The sequence below is a fragment of the Orcinus orca genome, chromosome 10 (assembly GCF_937001465.1).
Source record: "Orcinus orca chromosome 10, mOrcOrc1.1, whole genome shotgun sequence".
Lineage (NCBI taxonomy): Eukaryota > Metazoa > Chordata > Mammalia > Artiodactyla > Delphinidae > Orcinus > Orcinus orca.
In genome coordinates this window covers 32,431,301-32,457,235 of record NC_064568.1, presented here as the reverse complement: position 1 = coordinate 32,457,235, position 25,935 = coordinate 32,431,301, and the positions used below count along the sequence as shown (strand labels likewise).

At 39.2% G+C, this 25,935-nt stretch overlaps 1 protein-coding gene across 10 annotated transcripts in view; it reads left to right on the top strand.

Moving 5' to 3' along the window:
• Nucleotides 1-25,935, top strand: part of CCDC66 (coiled-coil domain containing 66) — a 54,839-nt gene that overhangs the window by 21,396 nt on the left and 7,508 nt on the right. For all 10 annotated transcript variants that reach the window (XM_049715285.1, XM_004267932.3, XM_049715284.1 and 7 more), the window contains 6 exons: nucleotides 8,486-8,617; nucleotides 9,006-9,256; nucleotides 9,469-9,553; nucleotides 10,384-10,545; nucleotides 12,084-12,228; nucleotides 12,910-13,050. In XM_049715285.1, the coding sequence (XP_049571242.1) occupies nucleotides 8,486-8,617; nucleotides 9,006-9,256; nucleotides 9,469-9,553; nucleotides 10,384-10,545; nucleotides 12,084-12,228; nucleotides 12,910-13,050 (916 nt within the window). The remainder of the gene's footprint in view (nucleotides 1-8,485; nucleotides 8,618-9,005; nucleotides 9,257-9,468; nucleotides 9,554-10,383; nucleotides 10,546-12,083; nucleotides 12,229-12,909; nucleotides 13,051-25,935) is intronic.

Here is a 25,935-nt window from a genome sequence, read left to right as displayed (position 1 = left end):
CGTCTCTGGAGCTCCTTTAAGTAGGGCTCTTAATCCCCTCTCCTCAAGCACCAGGAAACAAAGAGGGAAGAAGAAGTCTCTTGCCTCTTTGGCGGGTCTAGACTTTTCCCCGGGCTCCCTCCCGGCTAGCCGTGGTGCACTAACCCCTTCAGGCTGTGTTCACGCCGCCAACCCCAGTCCTCTCCCTGGGATCCGACCGAAGCCCGAGCCTCACCTCCCAGCCCCAATCTGCCCCGGCGGGTGAGCAGACAAGCCTCTCGGGCTGGTGAGTGCCGGTCGGCACCAATCCTCTGTGCGGGAATCTCTCCGCTTTGCCCTCCACACCCCTGTTGCTGTGCTCTCCTCTGCGGCTCCGAAGCTTCCCCCCTCCACCACCCGCAGTCTCCCTGCGAAGGGGCTTCCTAGTGTGTGGAAACCTTTCCTCCTTCACAGCTCCCTCCCACTGGTGCAGGTCCCATCCCTATTCTTTTGTCTCTGTTTATTCTTTTTTCTTTTGCCCTACCCAGGTACGTGGGGAGTTTCTTGCCTTTTGGGAGGTCTGAGGTCTTCTGCCAGCGTTCAGTGGGTGTTCTGTAGGAGTTGTTCCACGTGTAGATGTATTTCTGATGTATCTGTGGGGAGGAAGGTGATCTCCGCGTCTTACTCTTCCACCATCTTCCCCCTCTCTGTAGTAAGGTTTGAAATCAGAAAGTGGTTAAGTCCTCCAATTTTCTTTTTCAATATTATTTCACCTATTCAGGGTTCCTTGAGATTCCATATGAATTTTAGGATGCATTTTTCCATTTCTGCAAAAAACATCAAGATTTTCAGAGGGTTTGCTTTGAATCTGTAGCTTGCTTTAGGTAATCCTGACAATACGAAGTCTTCCTATTCATGAAGGTAGGGTCTTTCCATTTATTGATATTTGTGTCTTTAATTTCTATCAGCAATGTTTTGTAGTTTTCAGTGTACATGTCTTTGGCCTACTTATTCCTAAGTATTTTATTCTTAGTATTTGGTGCTATTGTACATGGAATAGTTTTCTTAATTTTATTTTCCCAGATTGTTCATTGTTAGTGTATAGAGATGCAACTGATTTTTTTCTCCTGGTTTTGTATCCTGCAACTTCGCTGAATTTGTTTTATTCTAACAGTTGTGTGTGTGTGTGTGTGTGTGTGTGTGTGTGTGTGTGTGTATAGACTCTTGAAGGTGGTGGTTATTGTGCAGCATATGAGTTTGATGTGGATCCTTTTGGTATTATATTTTCTTAATGAGTAGATACACAAACACCAGTCTGCATTAATGCCCAAGATATTCATATATAATAATCATCACTATATTACGTATATTTTATCTTTTCCATTGTTTGGCATTTCAACTTTCTGACTTTTAAAAATATTATGTATTATTTCTGACACACAGAAGGATATGTTGACCTTAAAAAACAAAAGAGCAAGTTATTTTACCAGCAACATGAGTTTATTTGGGAATAGTAGACAGTTGTAATTCAGGACAAGCAAACTGTGACAAACCTTAGGCAAGTTTGGAGAACAGAGGAGAGGAACTTGATTTTGTAGAGGAAAGGAGGAAATTGGGGAGGGCTGTGGTAGCTGCAGGTGGTGGGAAGCTTGTTGCTAGTGAGAAGGAAATCTTGGTGGGGTCTGTAAGCTGTGGTGAGTCATATATGGGTGAGAGCTCCACCTTCAGGGCTTTCTGACTCCATTTTAAATGAGGTTTCCTTTATTTTTCACAGGTATAAAGGATAATCCATAAAACATTTCTATCCATGTCATGTACCAAAAAGAGCTCATTATAGCATGGTTCAGAGTTCAACAAGAATTTCTCTAGATTTATAGCACTTACAGGACAGGATTTTTTTTAATAGTTGGTCACAACCCAGTAGAATAAAAATTGAATGCCTAGAACCTTTATATTCCATTTGTTGTCAAGTTACTTTAGAATTCTGAGAAGAGGGTTTGTGAATTATGAAGCCCTTTCCACAACAGAAATGGGTTGTGACTAAGTTATAAACTAGTACCAGTCCACTGATGGCCTAATTTCAGAAGAAAGAAATACAATAGCTTGACTAAAATGAATCAGTCCTAGCTAAAGTTTCCCTTTACCTCTCTATACTGGCATTCTTGGAATCAGAGGAATCCTATCTCAGTCCTCCAAAATTAAACTTTATGGAAGGAAATCCTCTTCCTTATTCAAAACTGGTGGGGGGGATCCCCTGGCGGTCCAGTGGTTAGGACTCTGTGCTTCCACTGCACAGGTTTGATCCTTGGTCAGGGAACTAAGATCCCACATGCTGCATGGCGGGGCCAAAAAAAGAAAAGGAAAAAAAGCAAACAACTGAGTGGGTCTCTTTGCCTTATCAGAAAGATTTAATAATTAAATAAAATAAGGAAATTGATTTGTTTGAGGGCTTGTTAGGATCCAAGAAGTGTACTAAGTACTTCATATACCTGTGAATCCCCTTTAAGAATAAGAAGCAGAACTTACTAACAACTAAACAGGTGGAGGAGAACACTGAGAGTAAGTTGTGTACGCCAATTACCCATAACACTAAACCTAGATAAATCTCTCTTAAGTTAGGAAAAGAACAAAATAAACCTAAATTAGAAGAAATAGATCATGAAAATAAGGAATTTTCCCACCAGCTGTTGGTGGGAATGTAAATTAGTATAGCCATTATGGAGAACAGGATGGAGTTTCCTCCAAAAATTAAAAACAGAACTACCATACAATCCAGCAGTTCTACTTCTGGATATTCTTCCAAAGGAAAAAAACCACTAAATTGAAAAGATACATGCATCCCATGTTCATTGCAGTTTACAATAGGGGACATAAAGAAGCAACCTAGGGTCTATCGATAGATGAATGGATAAAGATGTGGTGTATGTATATAATGGCATGTTACTCAGCCATAAAAACAAATGAAACCTTGCTGTTTATAAAAACATGGACGGACCTAGAAGTCTATCTGCTTACTTCACTTATGCTAAGTGAAGTAAGAGAAAGACAAAGAGTACTATATGATTTCACTTATATGTAGAATCTAGGAAACAAAACAAATGAACAGAACATAATGAAGCAAACAGACTCATAGATACAGAGAATAAACAAGTGGTTTTGCTAGAGGGGAGGGGGGTGGGGCATAAGTGAAACAGGTGACAGAAATTAAGAGGTATGAGCTTGTAGTTAAAAAATATATGAGTCATGGAGATAAATGTACAGCATGGGGAATATAGTCAATAATACTGTAATAACTTTGTATGGTGACAGATGGTAACTAGACTTGTGATCATTTTGTAATGTATAGAAATATTGAATCACTATGTTGTGCACCTGGAACTAGCATAGTGTTGCAGGTCAGTTTTATTTAAATTTAAAAATTAAAAAAAAAGGAAAGAAAATAAGGGCACCAGTCGGTGAAATATATAATGAGTGAAAATGGCATTGCAGGTAGAGAGTGAATCATTAGTAAGTTAATATATTATGCCAATAATTATGAAAACTTAGATGAAGTGGGTAAATTACTGGAAAAGTTATAACTTACAGGAACTGACATAAAAATAAGTAAAAAGCTTGAATAATTATGTAACCATTAAAGTAATTGTAGATCTGGGTAAAAAAAAACTTTCCCACAAGGAGAACAAAATGCCCACATGGTTTTACTGACAGTTTCTACCAAACTTTAAAGAAATAAATCCCAAATTTATTCAGCTTTCCAGGCAGTAGAAATATGAAATGGCCCCCAGTTCATTCTGCAAGCCCAGTATAAACTTGGTATTAAAGCCAGAAAAATAACAAAAAAGGAAAATTAGGTTTATTTCATTCATGAATATACACACAAAAATTCTAAAAAAGTATATTAACAAGTAAAATTTGATAATGTGTAAAAAGGTAATATATCATGACTACGGTTCATAATGGGTTAAGGGAATTTTTAAAAATCTGCAAGTATAGTGTACCATTTTAACACAATAAAACAAAACATTTTAATAGATGCAGGAAAAGCATTTGATAAAACTCAAAGCCAGTTTGTTAAGGACAGTATTTCAGGCAATTAAACTAGAAGGAATTTCCAATTGCGTATTTTAAAAAAAAAACAACCACCCTATAGCGAACATCATACTAAATGAGAAATTTTAGTAGTAGTCCCTTTAAAATTAAAAATTAAATAAAATGCCCATATTATTATTACTATGTTATTGGTAGTCCTAGCCAGTATAGCAAGACAAATTAAAAGTCTTAAGAACTGGAAAGGAAAAAATAAAACTGTAGCAGTTTGTCATTTATATAGAAAACCCAAAAAATCTATGGGCAAAATATTTTAGAAATTAAAAGTGAGAATTAAGGGCTTCCCTGGTGGCGCAGTGGTTGAGAGTCCACCTGCCGATGTAGGGGACATGGGTTCGTGCCCCGGTCCGGGAAGATCCCACATGCCGCGGAGTGGCTGGGCCGCTGAGCCATGGCCGCTGAGCCTGCGCATCTGGAGCCTGTGCTCCGCAACAGGAGAGGCCACAACAGTGAGAGGCCCGCGTACTGCAAAAAAAAAAAAAAAAAAAAAAAAACCGAAAAAAATGTGAGAATTAGTAATTTGCTAGGCCATAAAGTCTCAACAAATTTCATAGGTTTAGATTACACAGAATATGTTATCTGATCACAGTGGAATTAAGCTAGATATCAGTAACAAATAACAAAATTTCCAAATGTTTGATATTTAAGCAGTAGTCTTTTAAGTGAAAGAAAACTCAGAATTAGAAAGTGTGTTGAACCGAATGATGATGAAAATATATATGAGAACATATGAGCTTCCTGTGCTTGGACGTTTATAGGCTTAAATGCATTTCTTGGAAGAGAAAGACTGAAAGCAAAACATAAATGATCTAAGTATTCATTTCAAGAAGTTAGAGAAAGAATTGCAACAGTTAAACCCAAAGGAAGTAGAAGGAAGGAAATAAGATCAGAATAGTTGGATGCAAGCGGCCCTCTGTATCCGTGGGTGCCAGATCCATAGATTCAACCAATCTCGGACTGAAAATGTTTGGAAAAAACTTCCAGATGCCATGAGTCTTAATAAGATACTTAACACCTCTGTGCCTTAGTTCTCATTTCTTTAAAAATGATGCCTACCCCATAATTTTATCATGGAAATTAATGTATATAAAATGCCCAGCAGTGCTTGTAACAGAGAGAGTGTTGTCAGCCAATTCGTATTATTATTGTTATTATTGTGAGGGCTAAAAAAGATAACATACATAAAGTTCTTTATGAAAATGTATAATAAAGTAATTAGTCAGTTAAAAAAAAAAAGAAAAAGGAAAATATCAGGGAAAAAATATTCCAGAAAGTTTCAAAAAGCCAAACTTCAATTTGCTATGCACTGGCAACTAGTTACATAGCATACACATTCTGTTAGGTATTGTAAGTAACCTAGAGTTGATTTTAAATACACATGAGGATGTGCATAGGTTACATGCAAATACTACACTATTTTATATAAGGGACTTGAGTATCTGCCAGTTTTGGTATATTCAGGAGGTCCTGCAACCCAGTACCCCACAGATACCAAGGGACGATTGTGTTAGTAAAATTGGAAAATAAGGAAAAGACTGAACAGATATGGCTCCAAAGATATGGCCAATAAGCACATGAAAACCAGGATTTTAGCCACGTGCACAACTGTGTAGTCCTGGTTCCAGAGATTTTACAGTTACTTTCAAGTTCAGAGTACTCCAGCCCACCCTCCAAAATGATTGTAGCTCTTGGTTGTGCTGCTCTTCCTCTTGGAAGATCTGTTTTTTTCTAGCCCAGTGTCCTGAAACCACCCACCACCCAGAAGCATGCCTTTTATGCGTACTGAGTGGACAAGATGAGTAGGTGGACAGACTGTCTAAAGTAGGGAGGCTTGGTGTCTGGGCTTGGGAATCATGCACTGGCAAGCAGGACTATTGTGGACCATGGCAAAGTCACCACTGAGTGTTCTCCTTTCACAGACATGCATTTTTAGACTGCTTTAAGGGGAGAATTAAATGAAACAGAACTAAGCATGTCTAGGTGACCATTTGAAAAGCCTCTACTTTCAGTTCTGATATAGCAGCTGCCATTCATACAGCATTTATATTAGGAGTAAGACTAGCAATTTCTAACATAGAAGAACTTGAAGGTAGCTAAAGATTTACATTAGGAACCTGTAACATTAGGAACTGTTTGTGGGGAAGTGTGTATTGAGTACCTGTGAAAATGAGTTTTCACTCAAGGCTGTCACTTGAGAATAGGCTCAAAATAGGTGTTTAGAAAAGGAGCTTTTATGTAGGGGAAGGGGCGTCTGAGGTCAATAATGTGAAAGAAAGTGAAAAAGTGAGTGAACCTAGAGAAAGAGGGTTCTTAGCCATGTTGAAGCATTAACAGAAGGGAGGTGCTAGATCATCATCAGAACACATTTGTTACACAGTGAGTCTTGCATTTTACACACATTTGCCTTACTCAGGTTTCAACTAAAATGAGCTCAGTAGTCAAAAGGGAGTTTTCATTTACCTACCACCTCTCCCACCCCCCAGATCCTTATACTTTCATTCCTGTAACTGAATGCACGTGGGGGAAGACTTGTAAAAAAGAAAGTAATAATTTAAAGAGTTTTCTAGTCGGTTGGAGAAGTGAAATGACTTATTCAGGTGGCAAGCAAGTAAAACAAGGATATAAGTCATCCTTGAGTAAGAAGTTGAAGACTGAATTGGAAGAACTGATTATTAAATTTTCCACAGGGTTGTAAATATAAGACATGTATATAAAGCATTTGATGAGGATTTTAGGAATTTTCAAGGGTATTTTGTGTCTTATCCTTGAATAATTGGAAACCCCACCAAAATTTGAAACCAGATCTGGTTACATCAGACTTAAGAAACAGATTACAGAATTCTATGTTGATTCAATGCCATATTGTGAATTTGTTTTTTTTTCTGGCCATGCCATGTGGCTTCTGGGATCTTAGTTCCCCGACCAGGGATTGAACCCGCTCCATTGGCAGTGAAATTGCGGAGTCCTAACCAGTGGACTGCCAGGGAATTCCCTGTGAATTTCTTATAAGGAGTTCAAAGGGTCCTTTTTTTTTTTTTTCCAGTTAGACCTCTAAAATAACATTTCTAAAATTAGAAGAACTGTTAAATCACTTACCTGAAGAAAATGCTCCTTTTGAAGTGGTTCTTTTAGGCTTAAATAAATAGGGTTGGTTTTTATCTGTTTTAAAATGTGTGAGAGCACCTGCGATACTAAGATTTTTCCTTTTTGTGTAAGTATTTCCTTTGATCAAAGCAATTGATTGAAAACTAATGAGCTTTGCCATTACATTATTCTGTCAAACTTTTAAAAATTATGTCCTGTAGTTATGTCATGTAACAAAATGTTTTGTTGCTTAGCTCTTGCATTTTAGGACAGTTTGAGTAGAATATATGCTTTCCTTTTTGTTAAAGCGTACTAAACTCTCATAAGTTAAAGGAACAATAAATTTTTATGCTACTGTTTTTATTTTTCTTAGAATTCAAGGACTTAATCTGGACACAATATATTTTTCTTAGTGAAATGTCATAGATCATGCTAGGGCTGTAGCAGCAGAAATGGGAACAAAAGGTATCCAAAAGAGGCATTATGATTCAGTAAGAGAAAGCCTCTGGCTGTATTATATCCTCCTGGCTCTTGGTCCCAAAGCAATGTTTTTGTATTCTGAAGCCAAGTGTTAAACAGTATTTATCTATTTCAGTTTATCAGTGATTCCTTTCAAAGTAAATGAGACTATATTAGGATAGAAATTTGAAAATCTTATAATTGGTTTGGAGAAAATTTTCTATTTTTCATTAGAAAATTTCCTTTCTTTACGTTTACTTAGTTATCTTATATCCTTCTGCTAGTATGTGTTACAAATATATGATTCTGAAAATTAGAATATATCTACTTAATTCTTGTATACTCGAATTTTTTTTAAGTATTATTATTTATACATTTATTTATTTATTTATTTTTGACTGCATTTGGCCTTTGTTGCGTGTGAGCTTTCTCTAGTTGTGGTGAGCGGGGGCGGGGGGGGGGCGCTACTCTTTGTTGTGGTGCATGGGCTTCTTATTATGTTGGCTTGTCTTTGTTCCGGAGCATGGGCTCTAGGCACGCAGGCTTTAATAGTTGTGGCACGTGGGGGCTCAATAGTTGTGGCTCACAAGCTGTAGAGTGCAGGCTCAGTAGTTGTGGCACACGGGCTTAGTTGCTCCGGGGCATGTGGGATCTTCCTGGACCCGGGCTTGAACTTGGGTCCCCTGCATTGGCAGGCGGATTCTTAACCACTGTGCCACAAGGGAAGTCCCTCGAATTTTTTTGTTTAAAATTATTGCTTCTCTTAGAGTTAAATACCTTTCCACGTTAAATCTATATAAATTATTTGGAAAGATTTGTAAATATAAAGTGGTTACAAAAAGAGGTAAACTTTTGATGGTATTGATGACTTGTTTAGGAAGCAGTACTGACGGAGCGCCCTTTCAGTGCTGTGAAACAAGAACAGCAGAGAAAATGGATTGAAGAGTTGAACAAGCAAATAGAGGATGACCAGCAAAAAAAAGTAGAGGAAAAAATTATATCTTCAAAGGTAATTTATGAAGTTTTATCGGTATAAAGGGGGAAAAAATAATTTCAGAGTCTCTAATCATAAACTTAAAAGTGTCCTGAAACTGTTTGACAAGAGTATTCAAATTATTCCATATTTGCTCTTGTGAACCTTTCGTTGAATGAATTCAGTGTGATTTTGCATAGCTTCTTGTAACTAACGTTTTAGAAATTTCCTGGTTCTTTGAATTTTTCATATTCTCCAAGCTTAATTGTCTAAATGTATATGGGATCAATACAGGATACAGTTTTGTTAATCTTTATGATGCTTGTTCTGTTGTGTGGTGACTTTTAGAAATCATGTTTGTCATTTGAGATTTTAAACATAAGAGTTGGAAGAGTTCTTAGCAGTTCTTATTTGTCGTGATTAGGGTGAGGAGCATGACAGATGGGCAATACATTTTGATTCATTCAAGAGCTGTCCTGGTTCTCAGTCTCAGCTGTCCTCTCGGTCAACACAAACACAACCAGAGTACTTCTGTGTCTCTCTGGACGCTCAGGACCTGGCTGATATCAGCAGTCTGTATACACCTACAACGGGAAGCCAGGTTGAACCTTCAGAGGAGGAGCACGTAGCAAGACCTGTTAGAGACGTGGCTGTAGAAAGCAGTAAGAAAAGGAAGTAAGTGCCTCCTTCAGCACCTGTTGGTGTTTAAGGAGGTCTGTGTGCCTTTTTAGGATTGTTGTTGTATTTGTATCTTAATTGGTTTCAGGTTTGGTGTTTTTCTTTACAGTAGAAATGACTAGTAGATACATTTCAAACAAAAATGACTTAGCACCTTGTTAAACCCACCTTTTGGAGGTTTTAAATAGCTAATGGATCTGTCTTGCCAGCTTTCTCCGTTCTATGACTGCTCTTTTGGACCCAGCTCAAATTGAGGAACGAGACAGGAGACGACAAAAACAGTTAGAACATCAGGTATTGCATTGTCAAATGTTGTTCTTTGCCTTAATCATTAGTAGTCATGGGCTAGATACCTAAGTAAATGGAAATTAAAATTCCAGTATAAACTTACAGAACAGGCCCTGCACAATCCTGTGATGAATCTAATCCCTACACCAACTGGCATTATATTAGAATTATACTTATGTTGAGAACCAGACAGTATCATGTAGTACAGCCACCTGCCTTCCAAGGAAGAAGGTCTTTAATGTTTAGGTTGTGTATCTGAAATGACACTAAATCTTAAGTTGGTATTGGATATTTTTTTCTCCAATTCTCCTGAATTCTGTTCAGGATGAGAATTAGTTCTTTGAAAGGGAAATAGATGCAAGGGATTGAAGTAGAATTATGATTAAGAAATCTAATGGATAATATAAGAAAGGAAACTAAGATTAAAATTTTGTCCTAATTTTAGTCTAATACTAAAGGGACTTAAATGTCCAGTAATTCGGCAAATCTCTACTATATGAAGAATTTGGCTTAGTTAATATGGTTACTTGCAGTCGGTTAAGTGAACAGACATTTATAGAGCATCTGCTATTTTTACCAGGCACTATGTATGCTAAGCACTGAGATTGTTTCTTCAGTTGTTTTTCTCTTAGTTCTTCTACGAGCCCTCTTGGGATTAAAGAAAAAGCATGTAAAACTTGATGGGAGATGGGAAAAATACATTGGAAACCTGACATTTTAATTTAACTCATATACGTATTACTCTCTATATATTGATAAACATTTTTGAAACACCAGATGCTTTATGGATTTTTTAAAAATTTATGACAATAATTTACGTTACTGTTTATAACTAGAAAGCCATCACTGCTCAGGTGGAAGAGAAGCGCAAGAAGAAGCAGCTTGAAGAAGAGCAAAGAAAGAAGGAGGAACAAGAGGAGGAGCGTCGTTTAGCACGGGAACAAGAAGAGATGCAGAAACAGTATGAAGAAGATATACTTAAGCAAAAACAAAAGGAAGTAGGTATTTATATCCTAACTAACATTTTAGAGTAAAAATGGGTGTGTTGTTTTTTGGGTTTTTTTTAAATTTGTTTTTGGCTGCGTTGGGTCTTTGTTGCTGTGCGTGGGCTTTGTCTAGTTGTGGTGAGCGGGGGGCTACTCTTTGTTGCGGCGTGTGGGCTTCTCATTGCTGTGACTTCTCTTGTTGCGGAGCACGGGCTCTAGGCGCGCGGGCTTCAGTAGTTGCAGCATGCAGGCTCAGTAGTTATGGCACACGGGCTCTAGAGCGCAGGCTCAGTAGTTGTGGCGCACAGGCTTAGTTGCTCCACGGCATGTGGGATCTTCCCGGACCAGGGATAGCACCTGTGTCCCCTGCATTGGCAGGCAGATTCTTAACCACTGCGCCACCAGGGAAGTCCCTGGGTGTGTTTTTAAAGAAAAAATAACCAGAACATTTGCATGTGTTTTGAAGTTGTGAAACTATGCAGAAACATTAAAGCTTTGCATAAAGAAGGTTTTGAAAGTAGGAGGGAAGCTGGAGGTTTTATTGTTTCAAATGATTGATTCACAAATGCTGTACTCCTTGGGTTTCTTTCTGCTAAGAAGGTCAGGATGAGTTATTACAAAATAAAACAAAAGTTATCCATTTGCTTGATTTTTAAATCTTTTCTAAGCAATGATTATACTAATAAATTTCTAAATAGGTTAAGAGAAATGATTGGCCTTTCTGTCTGTATCCACTTGTGAACAGGAGCATTTACTTGCAGAGTCATTGGCTGGGATTGATGATAGAGTTTGTTGCTGTGTTAGAGGATTCCTCTGTGCTAAGTAAGGGTCTATTAAAAAGAGTAGATATCTGGTTGGCTAGGAGAACCCCTATATTAAGTGGTACAGTCTGCATAGGTATGGTGATGTCAAGTGCCATGTTTGAGTGGGCCTGACAAAGAGCAAGTTATACAATGACATTTGATTGCCAAAGGTTCCTGAGGTCTACAGAGCAGACTATACAGCACTCCCCCTGGAGCTGGGAGGTGGCGCTGAGAGACTGCCTTTTCTTGCCGTTTCCCACTTGCAATCTTTACTTCAGAGTTAGCTGATGAAGGTACAAACGATTTAGGTTCTGATTTCATTATGTTGAATAGGCTGAGCCAACTACACCTATGAAATAACTACATATGTGAAAAAAATCAAAGTGTGATTTGCTTGAATTGCAAAAAATGGCTGTAAGTCTTGAGTCTTACCTCTTATTATCTATTTTTTTATCTTAATAAAATTCAGGTGGAATTGACTGTTGGTTTTAGAAGTTTTGAAAACTTTATAGCATGGGTAAAAGAGTGTTTGTATTTGTGGTCTAATAATACAGCTGTAGAAAAAGATACTAAAATGTAATCTGTAAAAGGGAAGGAACTTTGTTCTCTTGGCTTCTCTACTCCCAGTATCATGAATAGTGCCTGGCACATAGTAGGAGCTTAGAAAATATCTACTGAGAGAAAATATTCAAGTCTGTACGTTTGATAATTGTATTTAATTAACTTTGCGCACTTCAATATTGATAGGAAATCATGACCCTTAAGACAATTGAACTGTTCCAGACGATGCAGAGAGCGCAGGAGTTGGCACAGAGACTGAAACAAGAACAGAGAATCCGAGAATTGGCTCAAAAGGGACATGACACTTCTAGATTGATTAAAAATCTTGGCAGTAAGCACTGGACTAGAATTTTATTCATAATATTTCTTGAAAATTTTAAATAATTGCCTATTTTTAATACCTTTAAACACCTGTTAACTAAATATTTTTTGAGGAATTTCAGACTTTGAACTAATGTAAAGTTATAATGCTTACTTGGGAAATTGCCTTAAGAGTAGAACTAAATAATGTTATAATTTTCAGTATCTTTTCACATACATTTTCTTACATTTTCCTCACAATAGGTAAAATGTATACTTTTGTACCCTTTTTTTTTTTTTTTTTTTTTTTTGCGGTACACGGGCCTCTCACTGTTGTGGCCTCTCCCGCTGCGGAGCACAGGCTCCGGACGCGCAGGCCCAGCGGCCACGGCCCACGGGCCCAGCCGCTCCGCGGCATGTGGGATCCTCCCGGACCGGGGCACGAACCCGTGTCCCCTGCATCGGCAGGCGGACTCTCAACCGCTGCGCCACCAGGGAAGCCCTTTTGTACCCATTTTTACAGAGGTATCCATTAAGTGATCTCCCAAAATTCAGTAAGGGATAAGAATGCTGATAGCTTTTTGTAAGAAACTTTAGGCTAGCCCTTCTAAATTTTTATTGCAGTGTTTGCACTGCTTGATTAAACTAAGAGTCTTGTGTGTATTTAGTTGCTGCTATGTCATTTTATCACATAACTTATTTCTCTTGCCAGTTGATACAATACAAGTGGAATATAATGCATCTACTGACAACATTGCAAATTCAGGACATGGCTTGGATAAAATCAGTGGTAAAATGAATGCATATATCAGCTCTACAGCCTCTCCGAGGAAGGACACTGGTGTGCAAACAGGTACTGGTATAAATTGTGACTTGGCTTAAAATTTACTTAAAATTTAAGTCACTATTAGAAGTAAGTTAAATTAATTTAAAATGTAAAGGAATTTGAGGTTTTCAGTACGAGTTAGGAAATAAAGGTATTTCTTGGTTTTTAATTTCTCTATAGCAGCTTTATTAAGATATAATTTACATAGTATAAAATTTACCCTTTTAAAGGGTACAATTCAGTGTTTTTTAAAAGAGCACAATTCAGTTTTTATATTCATAGTTGTGCAGCTATCACCGTAATTAACTTTAGAACATTTTTATCACTCCAAAAAGAAACCCTGTACCCATCGACAATCATTCTCCGTTTCCTCTCTCCCCTCTATTCTTGGGCAACCACCAGTTTACTTTCTGTCTCTCTAGATTTGTCTGTTCTGGACATTTCATATAATTGGAATCATATCATATGTGGTCTTCTCTGTCTAGATTCTTTCACTTAGTATGTTTTAAGTTTCATCCATATTGTTGCATGTAATAGTAAGTACTTCATTCCTTTTTATCACTGAATAATATTCCATTTTATGGATATACCACCACATTTTGTTTATTCCTTCATCAGTTGAGGACATTTGGGTTCCACTTTTTGGCTGTTGGAAATATGCTGCTGTGAACATTCATGTGCAAATTTTTGTGTAGACATAAATTTTCAGTGTCTTGGGGGAGAAGAGTAGCATTGCTGAGTTGTATAGTAACTGTATGTTTAGAATATTGAGGAACTACTAAATTGTGCTCCACAGCAGCTGTACCATTTTACATTCTCATCAGAAATGTATGAAGATTCCAATTTCTTTACATCCTTGCCCATACTTACTATTCTCATGGTTGTAAAGTGCTCTCTCATTATGATTGCTGACGTTGAGCATCTTTTCATGTGCTTGTTTTAAATTTTTACATAACTAATTAGGTAATATCCATGTTGGGTATCATTATCATAGGTCTCCATGCTTACTGTGAATCCTTTCAGCCCTCCATCCATGCGTCTAGGAAATATTTTTTCCTTTTTTACATAACTTCCAATAAATCTTTTCATTTTTTTTTGTAAAATTGAGATATAATTGACACATAATATTAGTTTCAGGTGTACAACATAATGTTTGATATCTGTATATATTGTAAAATAATCACAATAAGAAGTCTAGTTAACATTCGTTACCATACAGAGTTACAGTTTTTTTTCTTGTGATGAGAACTTTGAAGATTTACTCTCTTAGCAACTTTCAAATATACAGTACAATATTATTACTATAGCCAACATTCTGTACATTACATCCCCAGATTTACTTATTTTATAACTGGAAGGTTGTACATTTTGCTCACGTCCCAACCACCCTCTCTGGCAGCACCAGTCTGTTCTCTGTATCTATGAGGTTTTTTTTTTTTCCACCCAGATTCCACATATACCTGAGGATCATATGATATTTGTCTGTCTTTTTGACTTATTTTACTTAGCATAATGTCCCAGGTCGATTCATTTTGTTGGAAATGGCAAAATTTCATTCTTTTTCATGGCTAATATTCCATTGTGTGTATATACGTGTGTGTGTGTGTGTGTGTGTGTGTGTGTACACACAGTACATTTTCTTTATTCATTTATCAGTAAACACTTAGGTTGCTTCCATTTGTTGGCTATTGTAAATAATGCTGCAGTGAACAAAGTAATGCATATATTTCTTTGAGTTAGTGTTTTTATTTCCTTCAGCTAAGTACCCAGAAGTGGGATTGCTGGATCACATGGTTCTATTTTTAATTTTTAAGGAACTTCCAATACTATTTTCCGTAGTGATTGCACCAGTTTACATTCGCACCAACAGTGCACAAAGGTTCCCTCTTCTCCACTTCTTCACCAGCTCTTATTTCTTGTCTTTTTGATAATCGCCATTCTGACAGGTGTGAGGTGGTATTTCATTGTGATTTTTATTTGCATTTTCCTGATGATCAGGGATATTGAGCATCTTTTCACATATCCGTGTTGGCTATCTAGATGTTGCCTTTGGAAAAATGTCTATTCAGATATTCTGCACATTTTTTAATTGGATTTTTTTTTTGCTGTTGCATAGTATGACTTCTTAATACATGATACATGATTTGTATATATTTTCTCCCATTCAGCCTTTTCATCTTGTTGATGGTTTCCTTTGCTGTACAGGACCTTTTTAGTTTGATGGAGTCTCAGTTGTTTAGTTTTGCTCACGCTACCTTTGCTTTTTGTGTCAAATCCAAAAAATCACTGCCAAGACCGGTGTCAGAGAACTTACTGCCTAAGTTTTCCTCTAGAAGTTTTATTATTTCAGGTCTTACATTTAAGTCTTCAATCTGTTTTTAATTCATTTTTGTGTATGATGTAAAATAGTGGTCAAGTTTCATTCCTGTGCATGTGGCTGTCCATTTTTTCCAATGCAATTTATTGAAGAAAATGTTGTTTCTCTTTGGATCTTTTGTTGTAAAATCATTGACCATATATGCATGGGTTTATGTCTGGGCTCTCTATTCTGTTTCACTGATCTATGTGTATGTCTTCATGCCAGTACCATACTCTTTTGATTACTACAGCTTTGTATTACACTCTGAAATCAGGAAGCATGATGCCTCCAGCTTTGTTCTTCTTTCTCAGGGTTGCTTTAGCTATTCAGGGTCTTTTGTGGTGCCATACAAATTTTATGATTGTTTGTTCTGTTTCTGTGAAAAATATCTTTGGAATTTTGATAGGGATTATGTGGAATCTGTAGATTGCTTTGGGTAGCATGGTCATTTTAACAATATTAATTCTTCCAGTCCATGAGCTTGGAATATGTTTCTATTTATTTGAGTCGTCTTCAGTTTCTTTCATTAATGTCTTATAGTTTTCAGTGTACAGGTCTTTCACCTCAATGGTTAAATTTATTCCTAGATATTTTATTCTTTTTTATGTACTTGTAATTGGGACTGTTGCAGTTGGAAATGGGATTGTGTTCTTAATTTCTCATTCTGACAGTTCATTATTAGTGTATAGAAATGCAGGAGATTTTTGTATGTTGATTTTGTATCCTGCAAGTTTACTGAATTCATTTGTTATTTCTAATAGGGTTTTTTTTGGTGGAGGCTTTAGAGTTTTCTGTATACGATATGTCACCTGCAAATAGTGACAGTTTTACTTTTCCCTTACAAATTTGGATGCCTTTTCTTTTTTTTTTTAAGATGTTGGGGGTAGGAGTTTTTATTAATTAATTTATTTTTGCTGTGTTGGGTCTTCGTTTCTGTGCAAGGGCTTTCTCTAGTTGTGGCAAGTGGGGGCCACTCTTCATCGCGGTGCGCGTGCCTCTCACTATCGTGGCCTCTCTTGTTGCGGAGCACAGGCTCCAGATGCGCAGGCTCAGTAGTTGTGGCTCACGGGCCTAGTTGCTCCGCGGCATGTGGGATCCTCCCAGACCAGGGCTCGAACTGTGTCCCCTGCATTAGCAGGCAGATTCTCAACCACTGCACCACCAGGGAAGCCCTGGATGCCTTTTCTTTCATTTTCCTCCCTAATTGCTCTTGCTAGGACTTCCACTACTATGTTGAATAAAACCAGTGAGAGTGGGCATCCTTGTCTTCTTCCTGGTCTTTGAAAAAGTTTTCAGCTTTTCATCATCAAGCATGATTTTAGCTGTGGGTTTGACATATATGGCCTTTATTAGGTTGAAATACTTTCCCTCTCTACCCACTTTGTTGAGAGTTTTTATCATAAACCATTGTTGAATTTTGGCAAATGCTTTTCCTGCATCTGTTAAGATGATTATATGATCTTTATCCTTCACTTTGTTAATGTGGTATATTGATTTTGTTGCTTTTGGATAGAACGTTCTGTATATACCTGTGAAGTCCTTCTGATTTAATGTATCATAAAAGGCTATTTGCTTATTTATTTTCTTTCCGGATGATCTATCCATTGATGTGAGTGGGGTATTAAAGTCTCCTACTATTACTGTATTGCCATCTATTTCTCCCTTTAGGTCTGTTAATATTTGCTTTATGTATTTCGGTGCTCCCATGTTGGGTCCATAAATACTTACAAATGTTATATTTTCTGGTGGATTGACCTCTTTAAATGCCCTCTTTTGTCTCTTGTTACAGACTTTGTTTTAAAGTCTATTTTGTCTGATATAAATATAGCTATTCCCACTTTATTTTGGTTTTCAATTGTATGGAATATTTTTTCCCTTCTCTTCATTTTCAGTGTGTGGTGTGTCCTTGTATCTGATGTGAGTTTCTTGTAGGCAGCATATAAGATAAGTGTGGGTTTTTTTTTTTAATCCATTTAGCCATTCTTTCTCTTTTGATTGGAGAATTGAGTCCATTCACATTTAAAGTAATTAAGGATAGGAATGTATATATTGTACTTTTGTTAATTGTTTTGTGGTTGTTTTGTAGTTCCTCTTTGTCCCTTCTTCTCTTCCTTGGTGTTTTGATGACTTCCTTTAGAAGTATGCTTAGATACCTTTCTCTATCTTTTGTGTATCTACTATAGGTTTATGCATTGTGGTTATCATGAGGCTTACCAACTTTATAACAACTTAAGTTTGAATGCCACCTAAAGCTCTACATTTTTACTCTTCCCCTTTGTGTTTTATGTTTTTGATGTCACATTTTATATCTTTTACTTTGTGTGTCCCTTAACTATTTATTCTTACTGCTTTTGTCTTTGAACCTTCATACTAGCTTTATGAGTGATTTATGAGATTTATGAGTGAATAATCCACTGCCTTTAATATTAACCTTTACAGTGAGATTTATACTTGTATATGTTTTTCTGCTACTAATTATAGCACCCTTTTCAGCTTAAAGAAGTTCCTTTATAAAACCAGTTTAGTGGTGATGAACTCCTTTAGCTTTTGCTTATCTGGGAAAACACTCTTTCTCTCTCCTTCGATTCTGAATGATAACTTTGCTGGATAGAGTATTCTTTTTTTTTTTTTTTTTTTTTGCCATACGTGGGCCTCTCACTGCTGTGGCCTCTCCTGTTGTGGAGCACAGGCTCCGGATGCACAGGCTCAGCGGCCATGGCTCACGGGCCCAGCCACTCTGCGGCATGTGGGATCCTCCCGGACCGGGGCACGAACCCGTGTCCCCTGCATCGTCAGGCGGACTCTCAACCACTGCGCCACCAGGGAAGCCCGGATAGAATATTCTTAATGGAAGTTTTTTTCTTTAAACACTTCGAATATTTTTTGCCACTGCCTCTGGCTTGCAGAGTTTCTGCTGAAAAATCTCATAGTCTTATGAGGGTTCCTTTGTACATAACAAGTTGTTTTTCTCTTTTTTTTTTTTTTTTTTTTTTTTTGCGGTACGCAGGCCTCTCACTGTTGTGGCCTCTCCCGTTGTGGAGCACAGGCTCCGGACGCACAAGCTCAGTGGCCGGGCCCAGCCGCTCTGCAGCATGTCGGATTTTCCCGGACGAGGGCACGAACCTATGTCCCCTGCATCTGCAGGCGGATTTTCAACCACTGCGCCACCAGGGAAGCCCAAGTTGTTTTTCTCCTGCAGCTCTTAAGTGTCTCTCCTTGTCTTTAACTTTTTTGACATTTTCATTATACTGTGCCTTGGTGTGTGGGTCCATTGGGTTCATCTTGTTTAGTGTTCTCTGGGTTTCCACAGAGCTTTCTTCCCCAAGGTGAGGGAAGTCTTAAGCCATTATTTCTTCAGATAAGTTTTCTGTCCCTTTTCTGTCTCCTTCTGGGCCCCCTGTAATGCAAATTTTAGTTCACGTGATGTTGTCTCATAAATCCCTTAAGCTGTCTTCACTTTTTTTTTTTTTTTTGTGGTATGCGGGCCTCTCACTGTCGTGGCCTCTCCCGCTGCAGAGCACAGGCTCCGGACGCGCAGGCTCAGCGGCCACGGCTCACGGGCCCAGCCGCTCCGCGGCATGCGGGATCCTCCCGGATCGGGGCACGAACCCGTGTCCCCTGCATCGGCAGGCGGACTCTCAACCACTGCGCCACCAGGGAAGCCCCTGTCTTCACTTTTATAATTCTTTTTCTCTTTGCCACTCTGATTAGATGAATTCTGCTGCCCTGTCATCAGGTTCATGAACTTTTCTTCTGCTTCTATTAGTCTGATGTTGGACCCCTCTATTTTTCCAGTTTAGTTATTGTATTCTTCAGCTCTGTGGCTTCTATTTGGTACTATTTATATTTTATCTCTTCTGAAGTTCTCACTGTGTTTATCCATTGGTTTCTTGAATTTGGTGAGAACCTTTAGGATCATTACTTACTTTGAACTCTTTATCAGGTAGATTACTTATCACTTTTTCATTAAGGTTCTTTATTCTTTCATTTGGAACATGTTCTTCCTTTGTTTCTTCATTTTTCTTGACTCTCTTTGTTGGTTTCTTTGCATTAAATGAACAGCCACCTCTTCCAGTCTTGAAGGAGTGGCCTTGTGTAGGAAATGAACGTTATCATTCAATCTTACCCTAGCTTTTGGTTGTATCTCAAGCCTTTGTGATTGTCCGTGCAGGATATTCTATTTTTAATAGCTCCCAGTGGTTGAGGAGGTGCCAGGATTTGTCAGTGTCCCAAATCTAAGCACCTAGATTCAGGCTGACTGGAAGCCAGACTCGCAGGCAGTCTTGGTTTGGTTTGGTTTGGTTTGGTTTTTTGCGGCACGCGGGCCTCTCACTGTTGTGGCCTCTCCCATTGTGGAGCACAGGCTCCGGATGCACAGGTTCAGCGGCCATGCCTCATGGGCCCAGCTGCTCCGTGGCATGTGGGATCTTCCCAGACCGGGGCACGAACCTGTGTCCCCTGCATCAGCAGGCAGACTCTCAACCACTGCGCCACCAGGGAAGCCCCAGGTAGTCTTTTAAAGTATACAAATATATACAGTCCTGTGGGACTGCAGGCATAAGCTCCACTGGCCATCAGAGTTAGGCATTCTGGAGGCGTCTCCTGGATGGCAGTAGCAAAAACTGGGGCTCCAGACAATTGCATAAGCTCTTGTGTATAAGCTCTTTTCTGGGAGACATCAGCAAGCTGTAGTGAAGCAGAGGATAAGTGCAAAGATGGCGTCCAACAGTCTACATCCCTAAGAGCACCTCAGTAAGCCTCTAGATGTATGCCAAACCTGAAGCCTGCCCCTCAGGCCAAAGCTCCAGGATAAGCAGATAGACCTTTTTCATGAAAAGATAGGGTGTATGTGTTTCAGTTTCCTGTTTGTGTAGTGCCCTGGGGGTGGTAACATGCCAATAATTTTCAATTGTTGTAGTCCCTTGAGACTCTGGAACACAAGCCCCTCTGGTCACCAGAGCCAGGCAATCAAGAGACATCCCCCAGGCAGCAGCTGCAGAAACCAGGGCACAAGACGTAAAACCTGTGGCACCATAGGCAGGTAACAGCCCCCCTCCAAGAGATAATGGACGACTAGAGCATAGCTGAGAGTATGAAGATGGTGCTTGACCTCTAAGGTGTCTGGAAAGGGTTACAGTCAGCCCTTAGATAGGTGTTTAATTAGGAGCCTGCCCCTCAGGCTGTAGCTATGATACGCTAATAGGGTTCTTTCACAGAGAGACTGAACTCCTGCATCTGTTTTCTCTTCCTGTGCCCTGGCAGTAGTAGCTGTTTAAGAACTCTTTCTCCGTTGGTTACAGTCCTGTGGGACCTGCAAGCATGAGCGCTTGGCCACTAGAACCAGGTGATGTAGAAGTGTCTGCTGGTGGCAGCTGCAAAAATTGGGGCACCTTGCAAGGGTATAAGCTTTTTGGGAAATACTGGAAAGCTGGATTAAGGCGGAGAAATAATGTGAAGATTGCATCTAATGATCTCCATTCCCTGAGAGCTTGTCCGTAGGCCCCTAGATGTGTACCAAACTAGAAGCCTACCCTTAAGGCCAAACCTTTTGGAGAAGCAAATAGGAATCTTTCTCAGAAAGACTGGGGTTTGTTTCAGCCTGCTGTCCATGCAGTGTCCTGGGGGTGATAATCTGCCAAGAACTGTTTCTCTGATTGTTACAGTTTCATGGGACCCAGGAATGTGACCCACCTCTGCCCCCCCCAACCCCTGCCTCCACAGCCAGGCCATCAGGGGGCAACAGCTGTAAAAACCAGGGCTCCAGATGCGTGTAAAAGTTCCCCTTCAGGAGATACTGGCACTCTGAAATGGGGTAAAGGGAGCGGGTGAAGATGGCGTGTACCAGCTATAGCAAGGCAGAGGGTGGCTGTGAAGATGGTACCTCCCCCCCCCCCACCCCACCGCCCGTTTGAAGCTGGGGGTGGGGAGTGTAACAGCGGGGCAGGGGCAGCAAGGTGGGAATAAAAGGCTTAGTGTTTTTTAATTTTTAAAATTTTATTTATATTTTTTTGAGTATAAACAGAACATTTATTAAAGTACTTCTTAAAATTACAGAGTGCTTAGAGAAAATTCTTACAGAAACATCTGTAAGGAAAATAGTTTTGGCTAGTATTCAAAATGGCAGTAGTTCTTAGCATGCATCTACCTGTACTTCTCCCACCTCATTTTTATTTATTCTTACATAATAAACACTTACAGTACAATGTAAGGTATTCCTTATTTCAGACTTATCTAAGGTATTTTTCACCTGCTGACTTTAAAACTTTGGAGCAACTTGACTTAAATTTTTAAACTAGCACTGCAAAGTGAGTTCATCCCACTGCTTCATTTCAGTGAGAAGAGCCTGTCTTGAGTTCAAGCTTTTGTAATCCTTGGAATAGTCCAAAACTGTATAAAAGCCAATTTATGAGCTGTCACTTTATTTATTTTATTGGAGTATAATTGCTTTACAATATACAACGAAGTGAATATTGTACACTTTGTTGTACAACAAAGTGAATCAGCTATATGTATACATATATCCCCTCCTCTTGGACCTCCCTCCCCTGCCCCCGCATCTGGCCCATTTAGGTCATCACAGAGCACCAAGCTAAGGCTCCCTGTGCTATACTGCAGGTTCCAACTAGCTATGTGTTTTACACATGGTACTGTATTTATGTCAAACCTAATCTCCCAATTCATCCCACCTGTGTCCACACATCCATTCTCTACATCTGTGTCTCTATTCATTCTCTGGAAATAGGTTCATCGGTACTATTTTTCTAGATTCCACATATATGCATTAATATACGATATTTGTTTTTCTGACTTCACATTCTGTATGACAGACTCTAGGTCCATCCACATCTCTACAAATGACCCAGTTTTGTTCCTTTTTATGGCTGAGTAATATTCCATTGTATATATGTACCACATCTTCTTTATCGATTCATCTGTCAGTGGACATTTAGGTTGTTTCCATGACCTGGCTATTTTAAATAGTGCTGCAGTGAACATTGGGGTACATGTGTCTCTTTATTTTGTTTTTAAACATTTATTTATTTATTTTTGGCTGTGTTGGGTCTTTGTTGCTGTGCGTGGGCTTTCTCTAGTTGCAGCGAGTGGGAGCTACTCTTCATTGTGGTGTACGGGCTTCTCATTGCGGTGGCTTTTCTTGTTGCAGAGCATGGGCTCTAGGCATGCGGGCTTCAGTAGTTGTGGCTCGCGGGCTCTAGAGCACAGGCTCAGTAGTTGTGGCACATGGGCTTAGTTGCTTCACAGCATGTGGGATCTTCCCGGACCAGGGCTTGAACCCGTGTCCCCTGCATTGGCAGGAGGGTTCTTAACCACTGTGCCACCAGGGAAGTCCCATGTGTCTTTTTGAATTACAGTTTTCTCAGGGTATATGCCCAGTAGTGGGATTGCTGGGTCATATGGTAATTCTATTTTTAGTTTTTTAAGGAACCTCCATACTGTTCTCCACAGTAGCTGTATCAATTTACATTCCCACCAACAGTGTAAAAAGGTTGGTTCCCTTTTCTCCACACCCTCTCCAGCATTTATTATTTGTAGATTTTTTGATGGTGGCCACTCTGACTGGTGTGAGATGACACCTCTTCGTAGTTTTGATTTGCATTTCTCTAATGATTAGTGATGTTGAGCATCTTCTCATATGCCTTTTGGCCATCTGTATGTCTTTGGAGAAAAATGTCAATTTAGGTCTTCCGCCCATTTTTGGATTGGGTTGTTTGTTTTTTTGATATTGAGCTGCATGAGCTGTTTGTATATTTTGGACATTAATCTTTTGTCAGTTGCTTCGTTTGCAAGTATTTTCTCCCATTCTGAGGGTTGTCTTTTCGTTTTGTTTATAGTTTCCTTTGCTGCGCAAAAGCTTTTAAGTTTAATTAGGTCCCATTTGTTTATTTTTGTTTTTATTTTCATTACTCTAGGAGGTGGGTCAAAAAAGATCTTGCTGTGATTTATGTCAAAGAGTGTTCTGGGGCTTCCCTTGTGGCGCAGTGGTTGAGAGTCCGCCTGCTGAGGCAGGGGACACGGGTTCGTGCCCCAGACTGGGAGGATCCCACGTGCCGCGGAGCAGCTAGGCCCGTGAGCCATGGCCGGGGAGCCTGCGCGTCCGGAGCCTGTGCCCCGCAACGGGAGAGGCCACAACAGTGAGAGGCCTGCGTACCACAAAAAAAAAAAAAAAAAAGTGTTCTGCCTATGTTTTCCACTAAGAATTTTATAGTGTCCAGTCTTACATTTAGGTCTTTAATCCATTTTGAGTTCATTTTTGTGTATGGTGTTAGAGAATGTTCTAATTTCATTCTTTTACATGTAGCTGTCCAGTTTTCCCAGCACCACTTATGAAGGAGACTGTCTTTTCTCCATTGTATATCCTTGCCTCCTTTGTCATAGATTAGGTGACCATAGGTGTGTGGGTTTATCTCTGGGCTTTCTATCCTGTACCATTGAGCTATATTTCTGTTTTTGTCCCAGTACCATACTGTCTTGATTACTGTAGCTTTGTAGTATAGTCTGAAGTTGGGAAGCCTGATTCTTCTAGCTCCATTTTTCTTTTTGCAGATTGCTTTGGCTGTGTGGGGTCTTTTGTGTTTCCATACAAATTGTTAAATTTTTTGTTCTAATTCTGTGAAAAATGCCATTGGTAATTTGATAGGGATTGCACTGAATCTATAGATTGCTTTGGGTAGTATAATCATTTTCACAATATTGATTCTTCCAATCCAAGAACATGGTATATCTCTCCATTTGTTGGTATCATCTTCAGTTTCTTTCAACAGTGTCTTATGGTTTTCTGCATACAGGTCTTTTGTCTCCCTAGGTAGGTTTATTCCTAGGTGTTTTATTCTTTTTGTTGCAATGGTAAATGGGATTCTTTCCTTAATTTCTCTTTCTGCTCTTTCATTGTTAGTGTATAGGAATGCAAGAGATTTCTGTGTATTAATTTTGTATCCTTCAGCTTTACCAGATTCATTGATTAGTTCTAGTAGTCTACCGGTGGCATCTTTAGTATTTTCTATGTATAGTATCATGTCATCTGTGAACAGTGACAGTTTTACTTCTTCTTTTCCAATTTGTATTCCTTTTATTTATTTTTCTTACCGATTGCTGTGGCTCGGACTTCGAAAACTATGTTGAATAAAGTGGCTAGAGTTGACATCTTTGTCTTATTCCTGATCTTAGAGGAAATGCCTTCAGTTTTTCACCATTGAGAATGATGTTTGCTGAGGGTTTGCTGTACATGTTGAAGTTGGGCGGGGGGCAGTGTAACAGCCGGGGCAGGGACGGCAAGGTGGGAGTAAAAGGCCTAGTGGTTCTTTTAAAAAAAAAAACAGGTGGTGCCCACCATCCTCATCCCCACCCCCATCCCAAGAGTATTCCAGCAAGCCCCTAGATGTGTTAAGTTACATTCCTACCTCTTGGGCCAACGCTTCAGCATATTTTTAAATGAGCCTCTTTCACATTTGGGTGTAATCAGCTGCCTCTGCACTGGGCCCTGAGGTAAGTGAGCCCTTTAAGAGCTGTTTCTCCCTTTTGCTATAGCTTTGTGGGTCTTGTGGACATGAGCCGCATTGGTTTTCAGTGCTGTGTGTTTTGGGGGATTATCTGTTCTGTGCAGATCTTAAAAGTGGGGGTACCCAATGTGGGGTTCAAACCCTTATCTCCTTGGGGAAAAGCGCTGGGTTTTGAGTTCCCTCCCAATTGTGGGTTGCAGCACAGGGGTGGGGTTTATGGCTTGACTGTGTCTCAGCCTCTCCCACCTGCTTTGATGGTGTGCCAGACTTGGGCAATGTGTAGGAGTCGCCCAGCCAGTTGTTTAGGCTTTTTTCAGAGGAAATTGTTCCATATGTAACTATAGGTTCAAGTGTGTCTGTAGGAGGCGAGTTCAGGATCTTCCTAGGTCACCACCTTGAACCAGACCTTCAGTTTTTAAACTAATTACCAGTGGACCCTCCTGTCAGTTATTTGTGGTCTTGGGGATCCCTTGGTAACTTAACAAGAGACAAAAACCAATTTGGCTGGCCATAAGTTAGGAGATAATATTAATGTTCCTCTAGAAATATCAAAAAGCTACTCTGGAGTTGGCTAGTGCTGAGCCCCAAGCCCAGAATGTCTTAATGGAAATCCATCCTCTAACATACCACTCTTTCTGCCAGTTAATTTTAGATCTTCAGTACAACACCAGATTACATAATATGACAGAAGGTAGAAGGGAATTTGAAAAGGGAATTGGGTAAAGCAACCTGTTTAGTTTATTAAAAAAAACAAAACTTTTTTTTATAGTTTCCTCGTAAGCTTGAAGAATGTGGTTTCTCCCTTCTCTATGTCCAGATAAACAACAAAATTATATAAATCCTACACATCACTTAAGAGGAAGTCAAACTAAAAAAAAAAAGTCAAACTAGGTCTTTAAGACCATGAAATTATGTATATTATCACTGGGTGATTCTAAGGCAATTTAATCAGTCAGGGTCCCAAAGTAGAATAATTAAAGATGGATTATTTAAAAAGAGACTATTTTCAAAGGAGTGGATGTGAGGGAAAACAGCAGT